Source organism: Heterodontus francisci, chromosome 16 (genome assembly GCF_036365525.1).
Source record: "Heterodontus francisci isolate sHetFra1 chromosome 16, sHetFra1.hap1, whole genome shotgun sequence".
In the NCBI taxonomy this organism is placed as follows: Eukaryota; Metazoa; Chordata; class Chondrichthyes; order Heterodontiformes; family Heterodontidae; genus Heterodontus; species Heterodontus francisci.
This window is the reverse complement of record NC_090386.1, coordinates 27,543,355-27,558,463: the sequence shown is the minus strand read 5'-3', so window position 1 is coordinate 27,558,463 and position 15,109 is coordinate 27,543,355. Positions and strand designations below refer to the sequence as shown.

At 42.6% G+C, this 15,109-nt stretch overlaps 1 protein-coding gene across 1 annotated transcript in view; it reads left to right on the top strand.

Annotated features, from left to right (window-relative positions):
* vapb (VAMP (vesicle-associated membrane protein)-associated protein B and C) overlaps positions 1 to 15,109 on the top strand; it is a 114,143-nt gene that overhangs the window by 81,532 nt on the left and 17,502 nt on the right. Inside the window, exon 3 of the mRNA XM_068048054.1 lies at positions 11,293 to 11,396. Within this exon, the coding sequence (XP_067904155.1) occupies positions 11,293 to 11,396 (104 nt within the window). The remainder of the gene's footprint in view (positions 1 to 11,292; positions 11,397 to 15,109) is intronic.

Genomic DNA, 15,109 nt, shown 5'->3' with positions numbered 1-15,109 from the left:
CCCTTTCTTGAATGCTTCATTTTTTTGTATTTCAGTACATTTGCTTCCCAGTTTCAACCTATACCACTCTGTTCACCAAAACCAAGCAGTTTTTTTTTAACCCCATCCAGAACAATTATGATAAGCTGAGAGGTCTCCTCAACCTCTGCTGCAATAATCGCGCTGAAGCTACATAATATGCGGGAGGGTCGTCCCTATTTCTGTTGTGAGCACCTCTTAGCAAGTGGTTCAGATGCTAGGGGGTGCAGGTTCCCTCTTGAGTAGTGACAAGCAAAAAGAACTAGGTTGATGGGTCCTGTGTATTTAACCTCATCTTGGGGTTTGTAATGTACTGGTTCCAGGAATTTCTTTTTTTGTCACTGGGAGTTGTAATCAGTTGTCATTTCACAGTTTGCCAGGTGATAATACAATTTTGCACTTTAGAGGCTGCACCTAAATTGCATTTACTCAGTTTAACTTTGAGCAGCCTGTACAAACCTAAACTCATTCATAAGCTCATGTGCAGTTGAGGAAAGCAGTCTGCATCAGTCAGATGTTTTTAGTGTTGAGAATTGATGCGGTGACTCGGTGATCAATTTGTCTGAAGAATGATGAACTATGCAAGTCAGGTCAGTGTGCCAATTGGCAGTGGAATTGTGCCTGTGAGTGGACTTGGCAGTGCAGCCTGTTTTAGATAGTTGGAAGTCTTTCAAATAAGGAGTGTTGGTTGAAATTATATTTTCTTTCCCGATTGAGAGCATTCGTTAATATTGACTGGTTTGGTGAAACTAATGAACAGGCTTTAATTTAATCTTCTGACTCTCAAACACACTTGGACACACAAGCAATAATTTCATCTATTGAGGACAATTATTACTGTTTTATTAACAATTTTGCTATACCTATATTTAAAGAGACTATGGGGGTGAACGGGTATATAAGATTTTATGTATTTTAACTCTAGAAAAGGTCAGTTTTCAAATATTCCTGTTGTGAAGCAGTATGGTTAAATCCCACAGGGCACAAGTCGTACAGCTGGACTGTAGCCCCCATAGACAAAGACTAAAGGCCAGCCTGTGCCTATACCTTTCACCAGTTCCCACAAGTATTTCTGCTGCCTGTTAGTTGACCGTGACTTTGCATGAGCCAAATTCTACCAAAATTTTCCAGAAATGGCACAAAAACATGTGCACGGAAAGGCCAGAAGTAATCTTGAGATCCAAGGGAGCTGAAACAGATAGAATTTAGGATTAAGTTTTAAAAATGAGAATCACTAATATCTGAGAGTTACATTGCTGAAGTAATAATTTAGAATTTCAGGTTGCGTTTCTCAAAGATTTCATGGCCAAACAGCCATTATTGTAGCCTCTGAGTGGCAATGTCTGATGCATCAGGCTGTTTGTAACTCTCCCCTTTGTTCTCATCCCATCAGCCCCCACTTCCCTCCTCCATTCCAAGGGTTGCCATTGGCAACTTGCTAACTCAGGCAGCAGTGCTATACTATAAATGAGAGGTCACTGCTGACTCTAGAGTGTATAGATCTTGGCACGAGTGCTAGGTTAGCTCACCCTTAAGATTTTTTGTTTTTGGGATATTAGCTTCATTGTTGTAATTAATAGTGTGACTGACTTAACTCCTCACTAATTTCATCCAGTATTATTGATCGAGAAATGTAATACACAACACCAAGATAAGATTGTGACCTATCATTTCCTGCCTTATCCCTCGAACAGGGGTGTAACATTTGACACCCCCCCCAAACACTGGCTACTATTCCTGTTTCCAGCTATTTCTGGAAAATGACAGTGCCTCTGCCATCTCCTTCCCAACCTCCTGTTCTAAGATGGATACCATCTGGGCTTAAATACTTTTCTTTTTTAAATCCCATTAACTTTTTGAATATTTATCTCAGTTTGTGTTTGTTCCGCACCCTCCTCGAGTGCCCTTTCATGCCAACACAAATTATCTGGTCGTTTGCTGTCTGTGCAAGCTTGCACAAATTAGCTGCTGTGTGTGCCTATGTAACAACAGTCACTACCCTCCCCACATTGATTCAGTGGTTGTAAAGCACTTCAAGGAATCCTGAGAATGCAAAAGTAGCTAAATAAATGCAAGGTTGGATAAAATGTGTGAGCTGGAATGCTGTTGTACCCATCTGCAATGCTAACAGTTTAGGCTGTTAACTGGAAGCAATTCTGTAATACACAGGAAGTATATACATATTACGAGGTGTTTTTCTTGAGTGGATAGGGAGAAACTGTTCCCACTGGTCAGTATTCAGGGGACATTGGTTCTTTTGCCAAATCACCTTAAATCTGAGAGAAGAGGAGAATTATTTTTATGCAGCGAGTTATCAGGATGGCACTGCCTGAAAGGATGATGGAAGGAGATTCAGTAACAACTTTCAAAATGGAATTGGATGAGTACTTGACAAGTAATAAATTGCAAGGCTGTGACGGAAAAGTGGGGCTGTGGGTCTTGTTGAATAGCTCGACCAAAAAACCAGCACAGGCATGATGGTCCGAATAGGCCTCTTCTGTGCTGTACGATTCTGAGTTACAAGGCATGCACTTTAGGTCTTTGTCCTTTGAGACCTCAATTCCAGAGCTGCCTGCTCTCTTTAGGTGGACATGAGCAGAAATTTGGTTCCCAGTTTGGCCATGTAGATCAGTGCCAGGCCAGACACTGTGAAGAGGGATTACTGCCCTGCCTGTATGGAGATTTTGACTTAAACCAAACTCGACTGGCGGAACAGTGGCGCAGTGGTTAGCACCGCAGCCTCACAGCTCCAGGGGCCCGGGTTCGATTCCGGGTACTGCCTGTGTGGAGTTTGCAAGTTCTCCCTGTGTCTGCGTGGGTTTTCTCCGGGGGCTCCGGTTTCCTCCCACAAGCCAAAAAGACTTGCAGGTTGATAGGTAAATTGGCCATTGTAGATTGTCACTAGTGTAGGTAGGTGGTAGGGAAATATAGGGACAGGTGGGGATGTTTGGTAGGAATATGGGATTAGTGTAGGATTAGTATAGATGGGTGGTTGATGTTCGGCACAGACTCAGTGGGCCGAAGGGCCTGTTTCAGTGCTGTATCTCTAATCTAAAAAAAAACTCTCAGTTTTATCTTCAAGGATGTTTGTTTACAGCAACAACAACAATTTGCATTTATATTGCATCTTTAACATAGGTAATTAACCCAGAATCTCTGACTTTGTGGGGAGCTTGATAATGACCCAAGAAACCTAAGCAGATTCTTCAAGCAGGAAAAGTTTTAAAATAACTGCATGGTTTCGGTTATGCTTCTTCCTCAGAGCTGGTGGGAAAACCACAGGATGCCTTTCCAGTTCCAAATGACAGGCTGTTTTAAATGAACTTCAACTTTGTTGAACAATTACAAAGGCGCAAGAAATACAACTTTGAATACAGTCTTGAAACTCCCAATAGTATACTTTTAGATGACACCATTCAGCTTTGTATGACTCTTAAAACCATGATGCTCCACTTATAACGTTTGCAGAATAAGTTAGAAAGCCAGAGGGCGTGAGACCCTTGTGTGGGAGCGGGACTGATGGACAGTCAGTGGGAAGAGCTAAGAGCATTTGGTATGCGTATGTTTCGAGAAGATTTCAAAAGAAGATGCAAGGATACAGGATTTCAGTTATAATGGAGTAAGGTTATGGAGCTGCTCAATTTCCCTGCAAGTAGTGAGGTGGCATTGCTTACACCCCACCCCAGTGTCCTCTAGGATTGCTTCCAATGGGAGAAACACAGTATAAATGAGAAGCTCTTGCTGTTGGAAGCAGTGAGATGCTTATGGAGTTGGATGAAAGTGGCAGTTGTTGTCTTATCAGCCCTCCTACCTGACAACACACCCATATCTAATAACATTCTCTACTGTTAGAACTGTACAGGGCATTGGTGAGACAGCACCTAGAGGACTGCGTACAGTTTTGGTCTCCTTACTTAAGGAGTGCATTGGAAGCAGTTCAGAGAAGGTTCACTCGGCTGATTCCTGGGACATCTTATGAGGAAAGGCTGAACAGGTTGGGCCTATACTCATTGGAGTTTAGAAGAATGAGAGATGATCTTATTGAAACATACAAGATTCTGAAGAGACTTGAGAGGGTAGACGCTGAAAGGATGTTTCCCCTTCATGGGGTTATCTAGAACTCGGGAGCAAAATTTCAAAATAAGGGATATCCCTTTTAAGACAGATGAGGAGGAATTTCTTCTCTGAGGGTTTTTAATCTTTGGAATTCTCTTCAGAGAACAGTGGAGGCTGAGTCATTGAATACATTCAAGGCTGAGTTAGACAGGTTTTTGATCTACAAGGGAGTCAAGGGTTATGGGAGGGCAGGCAGGAAAGTGGAGTTAAGACCACAATCAAATCAGCCATGATCTTATTGAATGGGGCAGACTCGAGGGGCTGACTGGCCTCCTCTTGCTCCTATTTCTTACGTTCTGTTGCCTGCATTAAAGGAACTTCTGTTTTCTTTAGATATAGAATCATAGAAGGTTTAAGGCACAGAAAGAGGCCACTTGGCCCATTGTGTCTGTGCCGGCTGAAAAACAATCCACCTATTCTAATCCCCCTTCCAGCGTTTGGTCCGTAACCCTGCAGATTACTGCACTTGAGGTGCATATCTGGATTCCTTTTGAATGAATTGAGGGTCTCTGCCTCAACTACCCATTCAGGCAGTGAGTTCCAGACCCCCACCACCCTCTGGGTGAAAAAGATTTTCCTCCATCTCCCCTCTAATTTTTCTGCCAATCACTTTAAATCTATGCCCCATCGTCATTTAGCTCTCTGCTAAGGTGAATAGACACTTCACCTCCACTCTATCCAGGCCCCTCAAAATTTTGTTCATTTCAATCAGATTTCCCCTCCGCCTTCTCTGTTCCAGGAGAACAACCCCAGCCTATCCAATCTTTCCTCATAGCTGCATTTTTCCAGTCCTGGCAGTGAGTTCCAGACCCCCATCACATTCTGGTGAAAAAGTTTTTTTTCCTCATCTCCCCTCGTCACTGACCCCTCTGCTAATGTGAATAGACCCTTCACCTCCACTCTATCCAGGCCCTTCAAAATGTTGTACATTTCAATCAGATCTCCCCTCAGCCTTCTCTGTTCCAGAGCGAACAACCCCAGCCTGTCCAATCTTTCCTCATAACTGCATTTTTCCAGTCCTGGCAACATCCTCGTAAATCTCCTCTGTGCCCTCTCTAGTGCAATTACATCCTTTCTGTAATGAGAAGACCAGAACTGCACAATACTCAAGTTGTGGCCCAGACTAATACAGTTCCAGCATAACCTCCCTGCTCTTATATTCTTTACCTCGGATAATAAAGGAAAGGATTCCATTTGTCGCCTTAACCACCTTATCGCCCTGTCTTGCTACCTTCAGGGATCAGTGGACGTTGACTCCAAGGTCCCTCACTTTCTCAACATTTTTCAGTATTTTCCCATTTATCGTGTATTCCTTTGCCTTGTTTGACCTCACCAAATGCATCACCTCGCATTTCTCCAGCTTGATGGATTTCTCCATTTGCCACTTTTCTGCCCATCTGACCAGACCATCAATATCTTCCTACAGCTATCATCGCTATCTACCACACGGCCAATCTTTGTGTCGTCTGCAAACCTCTTGATCATGTCCCCTACATTTACGTCCAAATCATTAATATATACCACAAAAAGCAGGGGTCCCAGTACTGAGCCCTGCGGAATGCCACTGGTAACAGCCCTCCAGTCGTTAAAACACCCGTCAACTATTACCCTTTGTTTCCTGCCACTGAGCTAATTTTGTATCCACCTTGCTGCATTTCCCTGGACTACCCTCAGCTATCTTGTTACTTCAAAAAATTCGATCAAGTTGGTCAAACAAGATCTTCCCTTAACAAATCCATGCTGACTATCCTCGATTAACCTGTGCCTTTCTAAGTGACAGTTTATCCTGTCTCTCAGAATAGATTCCAATAATTTACCCACCACTAAGGTTAGACTGACTGGCCTGTAATTATTCAGTCTATCCTTCACACTCTCTTTAAATAGAGGTACGACGTTAGCAGTTCTCCAATCTTCCGGCACCACATCTGTATCCAATGCGGACTGGAAAAACGATGGTCAGACCTTCTGCTATTTCTTGTCTCGCTTCTTTTAACAGCCTAGGGTACATTTCATCTGGCCCCGGTGATTTATCCACTTTCAAGGGTGCTATATGGATGAATAGATGTTGCATAGGATCTGGTGCAGTGTATTGTACAGCAACGATGAACGCATTAATTGTAACATATTCTAAGGCTGTGATAAAATGCTTGAACAGCTTGGCTGAGGTCTCCAGTTCCTGGTTCATTCACTGTACTGCGATGGATCCAGGAAGCTTTGTAAACCTACAGTCCTTGATCTCGATTTGGGCGATGGTTTAATGTTAGACTCGTTAATAGTTTATTCTACCATTCTCGCATACGAGGCAGTTTAAACGTGTCTGCTGAGGGAGAAATATTCTTTAAAAATAAACAAAATGGTTCATTCCGTTGAACAGAATAAGCATTGTTGCCATGGTACAGTAAATCCAGACTTTACAGCCTCAGGAGAAAATGCATTATTTTCATGTTTGCCAGCTGATTGCAGTAATGAGCAGCCAGTGCTTTGTCATGGCAGTACTATGTGGTACCAAAGGCAGACACATATAGGTGCAGGCGTTCAAATATCGTGATCACACAGCGTTTGTCATTCATGTATTTAGATTGATGTCTTTATTTCACATCCCCAGGTTTTTGTGTCTCGGATTGCAGTTCAGACTCTTTGTTCTTTGTGCTGCCATTAGAGCTGCTAGCAGTGTTAGGGCAAATATGGGGATGGTTTCCTCTGTTCTTGGAAGTGAAATCCGAACTCTGTATATCGAGGAAGTGTTGTACTTTGCTACAAACAGCAACCTGTGGTGATCTTTCCCAATGGAGAAATGAGCAATTGTGTAGAATTCATACATGGTGTCCCCCTTAAGTTAATCTGTTTTGTTTAATTGATGGTTGATCTGGCTGTAAAGTTAATTGGAGCATCTTGGTTCTGTTTTCTATAACTTTGCTTTAACGAGCATATTCCATGCATTGAAACATCCAGAGTGCTTACTCGGTGGAAGTAGGAATGTTGGAGGAAGCAATCAGTGCTGAGTTTTAGGAACAAGTTAGCGATGGGGTGAACTTATGTTACCATCTTCAATTCTGCTAATTCTTGCACAACCAATTTTTTTATTAATCATATCCAACAATTGTTCCAAATCCTCTAGTACAGCTACATTTTTGTAAAAGAAAACTGTTGCTGGATATTTGTTTAACACGTCCACCATACTTCCATCTCTATAATTCCTGTTTCTTTTCCCCAACTTCATTCTTGCGTAGTCATATCCTCTCTTCAATCATTCTTTTACTTGTGTTTCTAACTATCAGCCTTAGCTCAATGGTAGCACTCTCAACTCTGAGTCAGAAGATTGTGGGTTCAAGTCTCACTCCAGAGACTTGAACACACAATCCAGGCTGAAACTCCAGTGCAGTGCTGAGGGGTACTGTACTGTCAGAAGATATGTTAAATCGAGCCCCCGATTGCTTTCTCAGCTGGACATAAAAGATCCTATGGCGCAATTCAAAGAAGAGCATGAGAGTTCTCCCAATGACCTGGCCAATATTAAATTGAGTTTAATTTGCAATTAATGCATAAATGCAGCAACTTCATGAAACTCACGGGGCGGTTTATGGCAGGCTCCATTTCTGCAAGGCTAGCAGTGGAGCGTCACAAGTCGTCCAGCAACTTTTGGCAGTTCGCAACTCATGGGGTTTTTCTTCCTCACCTGAAGATGGGGGGTATTTTCACACTAATTATGACAAGTGCCATTAAACTCACCACCATTTTCCCAGCAAATTCTAGGCCATTATTCCACTGCTGTATATTTTTCTGAACCGGTCTCCAGATCTCCCTCTGCCCCATATCTCACTGTTTAGTGGCCTTTAACATGAACCAAAATTTATTACTTTTCCAATTAACTTACTCATTTACCTACCCCAGAACTGGTTCCAATACTTCCAAGAATCTAACCCCATTCCTCCTCATCTTTAATGAACTAGTTGGATTTTTACCACAGTTGACTATTATTTATAAAATTAAGTTTCACATATGGACTTGGTGAGATTTGAACTCCCAACCTCTGAGTTGCTATTCCAGTACCATAATCTTGAGGCTATCGCACCCAATATTACTACCCTGCTCTTGAATCTATCTTCAATTTGTTGAAACTACCTTTACAGGTCTCCAGTTCTCCTCTTTTCCTATTTCGTTGGTTCCAATCAGAACCATAAAGTTTTGCTGTCTCCCTTGTCTCCAACATCTTTTGCATCTGGACCATGCTATTCCATACCCAGTCACCTTGTGGGGTAACACAACATTTGCAACACTCAGTGCAACTGCAAGAGCGTTTGGCAGTCCCCAATTGTGAAATCCCCTATGTACATCTGCACTAAAGTTCACATTCTTGCTCCATAGATCCATTATATTTCGCCCGAGGTGGTTGGCATTGTCACAGGTCATCAGTAGTCACTGTCTGTTAGTGTATGGAACTCTCAAACTCACTGTCTCCTGTCTACACTTATTCGCCCACTTTCCTTCCTCGCTAACTCACCGCCAACTGTGATGGAGTGTCACCAGCTGCACCCTCAGATTAAGCTGAAATGCAAGCTTCTTGCATGTGAAGTTATCCAAAACATCACCGGATGCTGCATATTCCAGGCTTCAGTTACCAGCCCCCTCTGCCTCCCAATACTAAGTGTAACTGGTTTCTCTTAAACATTTAATAAAATAGAAAACAAGAACTTAGGTTAACACAGTAAGTATAATTTTAGGTCAACAGCTCCCATTGAGTTGCACTCCACATTGGCCTGATCTGCATTCCACTGGCGCCTCTCAGTTTGCTGTTTCATTGCGGCATTGATGAAAAACACTTTGTTTTCAATTGTATTTTTTTTAAATCCCTTAAATTTTTGTTCTTGGCTGTTACTGCTTCAAGCTTAAATATTAAAGATATTGCTGGAAAGAGCAAGTCTGGTAAGAAACATGTCAGCAAGTTGTTAGTTCTTGGAGCGGGCAGTTAGTATTACTTGTCATAAATGCGGAGTTCAATTCAGTGCTTTAAAGCTCCCCTGAGCAGCCTGCAGAATGTTTTTGTTGAAGAGCACATGTCCACGTCATCTTTTGGATGCCATTCATATCTTAGACTGAATGACATACATTGTGATTGCACCATTGTGCTTCCCTCCACAGGTAAATGGAGATTGGGCCTGAAAAAGCAACAAGCTAATGGGAATGATTTATTTTCCATTCAATGAAAATTTGTACAGTCGGAAAGAAATAATTGTGAAGGACTGATGATTGAGAGATAAGTCACTTGTATTGTTGGTGACCTAACTCATCTGTGGTAGTGATTTACCTGATGTGAACCATCAGTATCACGACCAGGTGAGAAAGAGGTCTAGGTTCCCTTTCAGCCTTCACCTGGTCTTACTGTAACAGGGTTTAATTTTAAACTCAGTTTTTCAGCTCCTTCTTGGTGAATCCTTGTTCACCACTTTCCAATTGTAAGGCAAAGAAACCAGCACAAACAGGCTGTCTTTGGTTTAAAGAAAAAAAGTTGAAATTTATTGAACTCTAATTCGGTTGACTCCTACAGATACACGACACGCCCACGCGAGCATGCATACGCGATACACACATGCAAATAGAGACAGAAAAGAGAAGAAAAATAAAGTGGAAAAGTTTGAGGCAATATCTGACGAGTTGTTACGGTTCTTTGAGCTCACTGTAGAGTCCTTGATTGTAAATACATCTTGCTTTTCGTTGGGGCCCAGTAGTATTCTTAAACCTTGTTCGCTGTAAGAGATCTTTCTCTCTTGGGGTTCATGTGTCTTCAGTGGGTGAAGAGATGGGAGCAGACAGGAGAGGCTGTGGTGGGCGAGCCAGCCAGGAGAGGTCTTTTCAATCCAGGAGCAAACCGCTTTCTGCTGACACTCAGTTCAAACTGTACAATGCAGAAACCCCCCAGGTTGCCAAGCAGGTTAGTCATGTGACTAACTGGTCTGACCACATCTTGGCTCTGTGTATTGTATCATCTTAGCAGGGAATGGAATGCGCTTCCCTGCCTTCAATGTCTGTTAGTATGTAAATGATTTTTTCCAGCCAAGGTCTGGCAGTCCTTGTAACAGGCCTTCTCCTCTTCCCAGCAACAATTTGATATTTAATGTCCATGTGATGAAATTAATATGCCTCATTCTTGGCAGGTAGGGGCCTGCATGACAATTAGTCAGTGCCCTGGATCCTCCATTTCATGTTGGGAAGGGTTTGAATGTCGAGCTCTCCTCAACAGATATTGATGCTTAGAGAGTCTTAAGTAACTTGCTTGTCTGTGTCCAGACTTGTCACTGTGGAGGGGTTCTACTAGGAGGCTGCATTGGAGGTGGGGCGGATTTTATGTTTGTTGAACTACTGAATTCGGGAGGCGGTGGCGTAATGGTAATGTCACTGGACTAGTAATCCAGAGCCCGGGGTAATGCTCTGGGGACATGGGTTTGAATTCCACCATGACAGATGGTGAAATTTGAATTCAATTTTTTTTTTAAATCTGGAATTGAAAAGCTAGTCTAATGGTGACCATGAAACAATTGTCAATTGTTCTAAAAACCCATCAGGCTCACTAATCTTTAGGGAAGGAAATCTGCCGTCCTTAACTGGTCTGGCCTACGTGTGACTCCAGACCCACAGCAATGTGGTTGACTCTTAAATGCCCTCTGAAATGGCCTAATAAGTCACTCTGTCGATGGGCAATAAATTCTGGCCTAGCCAGCAACGCCCAGAACCCACAAACGAATAAATAAATAAAAAATTAGATCCTGGCAAGCCAGGGTCTTGATTTGTCTCCTCACTCTACAATTTTATATAAAAAAATTATGTCTGCATGGAATGTCTGGGAATTCATGCACCTATCACTTTGCTGTTTCCCTGTAAACCACTGTTTGACACAATTGCTCAGCTAGTCAAAGCAATGCACCTCAAAGTTAGGTTTCCCTTTGAGGATCTTCTAACATGACCCCTAATGGCAATCTCATCCCACAGCATGGAGCAACAGAAAGAAGCCAGAATATGGGTCATATTTGCATGCAAGGTGAACTTGCTGCGAACCAAGTATCTGTTGTGGAGTAACCAGTGCTCAGTAGGGAGAATAACGACAGTGATTGGAACAGTGCACACCTGTCTTCTAATCAGAAGTTGTTCCTTTTCTTTTCACAGTGATGCTACAACCATTTGACTATGACCCCAATGAGAAAAGCAAGCACAAATTTATGGTGCAGTCCATGTTTGCTCCAGCGGACTTCCAGGACATGGAAGCAGTAGTACGTACCCAGCTTTTATTACTATACTGTGTCTTTACATTTTGTTTCGGGGCTGTATGGCCATTTCCGTCTTGACATTTCAATTGAGCCAGCCTTTTGGGGAGAGAATGCCACCTTTTCCTCTAATGTTTGAGGGAAAAAGGACTTCCTGATTTCACTCCTGAATGTCCTAGCTCTAATGTTAAGATTTTACTTTCTTAGGAATATAGGAACAGGAGTAGGCCATCCAGCCCATCGAGCCTGCTCCGCCATTCAGTACGATCATGGCCGATCATCCACTTCAACGCCTTTTTCCCGCACTATCCCCATATCTCTTTGTTGTTTGTATTGAGAAATCTGCCAATCCCTGCTTTAAACATACTCAATGACTGAGCTTCCACAGCCCTCTGGGTAGAAAATTCCAAAGATTCACAACCCTCTGAGTAAAGAAATTTCTCCTCATCTTGGTCCTAAGTTGCTTCCCCCTTATTTTGAAATTGTGTCCCCTGGTTCTAGACTTTCCAACCAGGGGAAACATCTTAATCTGCATCTACCCTGTCTATCCCTTTAAATATTTTGTAGGTTTCAATGAGATCACCTCTCATTCTCTGAAACTCTAGAGAATACAGGCCCAGTTTCTCCAATCTCTCTTCATGGGACAGTCCCACCATCCCGGGAACAAGTCTGGAGAACCTTCGTTGCACTCCCTGTATGGCAATAATATCCTTCCTAGGAAAAGGGGACCAAAATTGCGCGCACTATTCCAGGTGCGGTCTAACCAAGGTTCTATATAATTGAAGCAAGACTTCATTACTCCTGTACTCAAATCCTCTTACGATAAAGGCTAACACACCATTAGTCTTCCTAATTGCTTGCTGCACCTGCTAGCTTTCAATGACTTATTGACGAGGACACCAAGCTCCCTTTGTACATTTACACTTTCTAATCTCTTACCATTTAAGAAATACTCTGTACATCTGTTCCTCCTACCAAAGTGGATAACCTCACATTTTTCCACATTATGTTCCAGCTGCCATGTTCTTGCCCACTCACTAAGTCTGTCCAAATCCCCTTGAAGCCGCTTTGCATCTTCCTCACAACACACATTCCCATCTAGTTTTGTGTCATCTCCAAACTTGGAAATATTTCATTTTGTCCCCACATTCAAATCATTGATATATATTGTGAACAGCTGAGGCCCAAGTACTGATGCCTGCGGTACACCGCTAGTCACAGTCTGCCAATGCGAGAATGACCCTTTTATTCCTACTCTCTGTTTTCTGCCTGTTAACCAATTCTTAATCCATGCCAGTGTATTACCTCCTATCCCATGTGCTTTAATTTTGCTAACCAACCTCCTGTGGGGGACTTTATCAAAAACCTTCTGAAAATCCAAGTATACCATGTCAAACATGATTTCCCTTTCATAAATCCATGTTGACTGTGCCCAATCAGATCGTTATCATCCAAGTGTCCATTTATCACATCCTTTAGAATAGATTCTTATTCCGGATACCCCACTGAGGAAATAGTTTCTCTCCATCTACCCTAACGATTCCTTTTATCATTTTGAACACTTCATTTCGATCACCCCATAAACTTCTAAACTCAAGGGAATATAAGCGACGTCTTCACTACAGAGGATACAAAAAAATTCCAGTACTAGCTGTAAATCAGGAGGTGGAAGGAAGAGAGGAACTTGGTGAAATTACAATCACCAGAGGAACAGTACTGAGCAAACTGATGGAGCTGCGGACTGACAAGTCCCCGGGTCCTGACGGGCTTCATCCCAGGGCCTTAAAAAATTGGCTAATGAGTTGGTAAATGCGTTGGTGTTAATTTTTCAAAATTCGCTGGATTCTGGGAAGGTTCCATCAGACTGGAAAATAGCAAATAACCACTGTATTCAAGAAGTGGCAGTGGAGACAGAAAATGGGTAACTACAGGCCAGTTAGCTTGACGTCTGTCATGGGGAAGGTGTTAGAATTGACCATTAAGGAGGCTATAGCTGGGCACTTAAAAAAAGCTCAAAGATAATCAGGAATAGCATAGTTTTGTGAAAGGGAAATCATGTTTAACCAATTTATTGGAGTTCTTTGAAGGAGTAACATGCGCTGTAGGTATAGGAGAGCCCGTTGGCGTACTGTACTTGGATTTCCAGAAGGTGTTCAACAAGGTGCCACATAAAAGGTTATTCTGCAAAGTAGGAGTTTGTGGGATGGGGTAACATATTAGCATGGATAGAAGATTGGTTGGCTGGCAGAAAACAGAGTATGCATAAATGGGTCCTTTTCTGACTGGCAGGATGTGACGAGTGGAGTCCCGCATGGGTCTGCGCTGGGCCTCAACCTTTTTACAATTTATATCAATGACTTAGATGAGCTGAGCGGTGGCATGGTAGCTAAATTTGCAGATGACACAAAGATAGGTAGGAAAGTATGTTGTGAAGAGGACATGAGGAGATTGCAGACCGATATAGGTTGAGTGAGTGGGCAAAAATCTGGTAGATGGAGTATAATGTGGGAAAATGTGAAGTTGTTCACTTTGGCAGGAAGAATAAAAAAGCAGAGCATTACTTAAGCAGAACGACTGCAGAATTCCGAAGTGCAGACGGACCTAGGTGTTCTAGTGCTTGAGTCACAAAAAGTTAGTATGCAGTACAGCAAGTCATAAAGAAGGCTAATGGAATGCTGTCCTTTATTACGAGAGGAATTGAACATAAAAGTAAGGCTGTCCTGCTTCAGTTATACAGGGCATTGGTGAGACCACATCTCGAATACTGTGTGCAGTTTTGGTCTCCTTATTTAAGGAAGGATGTAAATGTGTTGGAGGAGGTTTACTGGATTGATACCTGGAATGAGCGAGTTGTCTTTTGAGGAAAGGTTGGACAGATTGGGCTTGCTTTCATTGGAGTTCAGAAGAATGAGGGGAGACTTGATTGAACTGTCTTGACGAGGTGGATGTGGAAAGGATGTTTCCTCTTGTGGGTGAGTCCAGAACTAGGGGGCACTATTTTAAAATTAGGCGTCGCACTTTTAGGACAGAGATGTGGAGAAATCTTTTCTGAGGGTTGTGCGACTTTGGAACTCTGCCTCAGAAGGTGGTGGAGGCAGCGTCATTGAATATTTTTAAGGCAGAGGTAGATAGATTCTTGTTAGGCAAAGGAATCAAAGGTTTATCAGGGGTAGATGGAAGTGTGGAATTCGAGACACAAACAAATCATCCATGATCTTATTGAATGGCGGAGAAGGGTCGAATGGCCTACTTTTCCTAATTCGTATGTTATGCAACCTGTCCTCATAATTTAGTAATTTTAGTCCTGATATCATTCGGGTGAATCTGCACTGCACCCCCTCCAAAACCATTATACTTCTCCTGAGAAGCGCTGCCCAGAACTGAACACTGTGCTCCAGATGAAAGCTCTGTTCAACTGTATTCCACTTGCCTTGTGATAAAGACCAACAACCATTAGCCTTTTTGATTACTGTTTTGTATTTGTGTACTGGTCTTCAGTACCTGTGTACATGAACACACATCCCTTTCGTCCTGCACAGTTCCTAGACTCCTGTAATTAAGTAAATATTCTGACTCGTCTTTTTTTGGATCCAAAGTGGATGGCCCCACACTTCCCAACATTGAACTCAACCTACCACAGTTTTGCCTACTCACTTAGTCTACTGATATGCTCCTGTGCCCAGCTGCAGAATATATGTGCCTCCTAACTAGTGTCATCT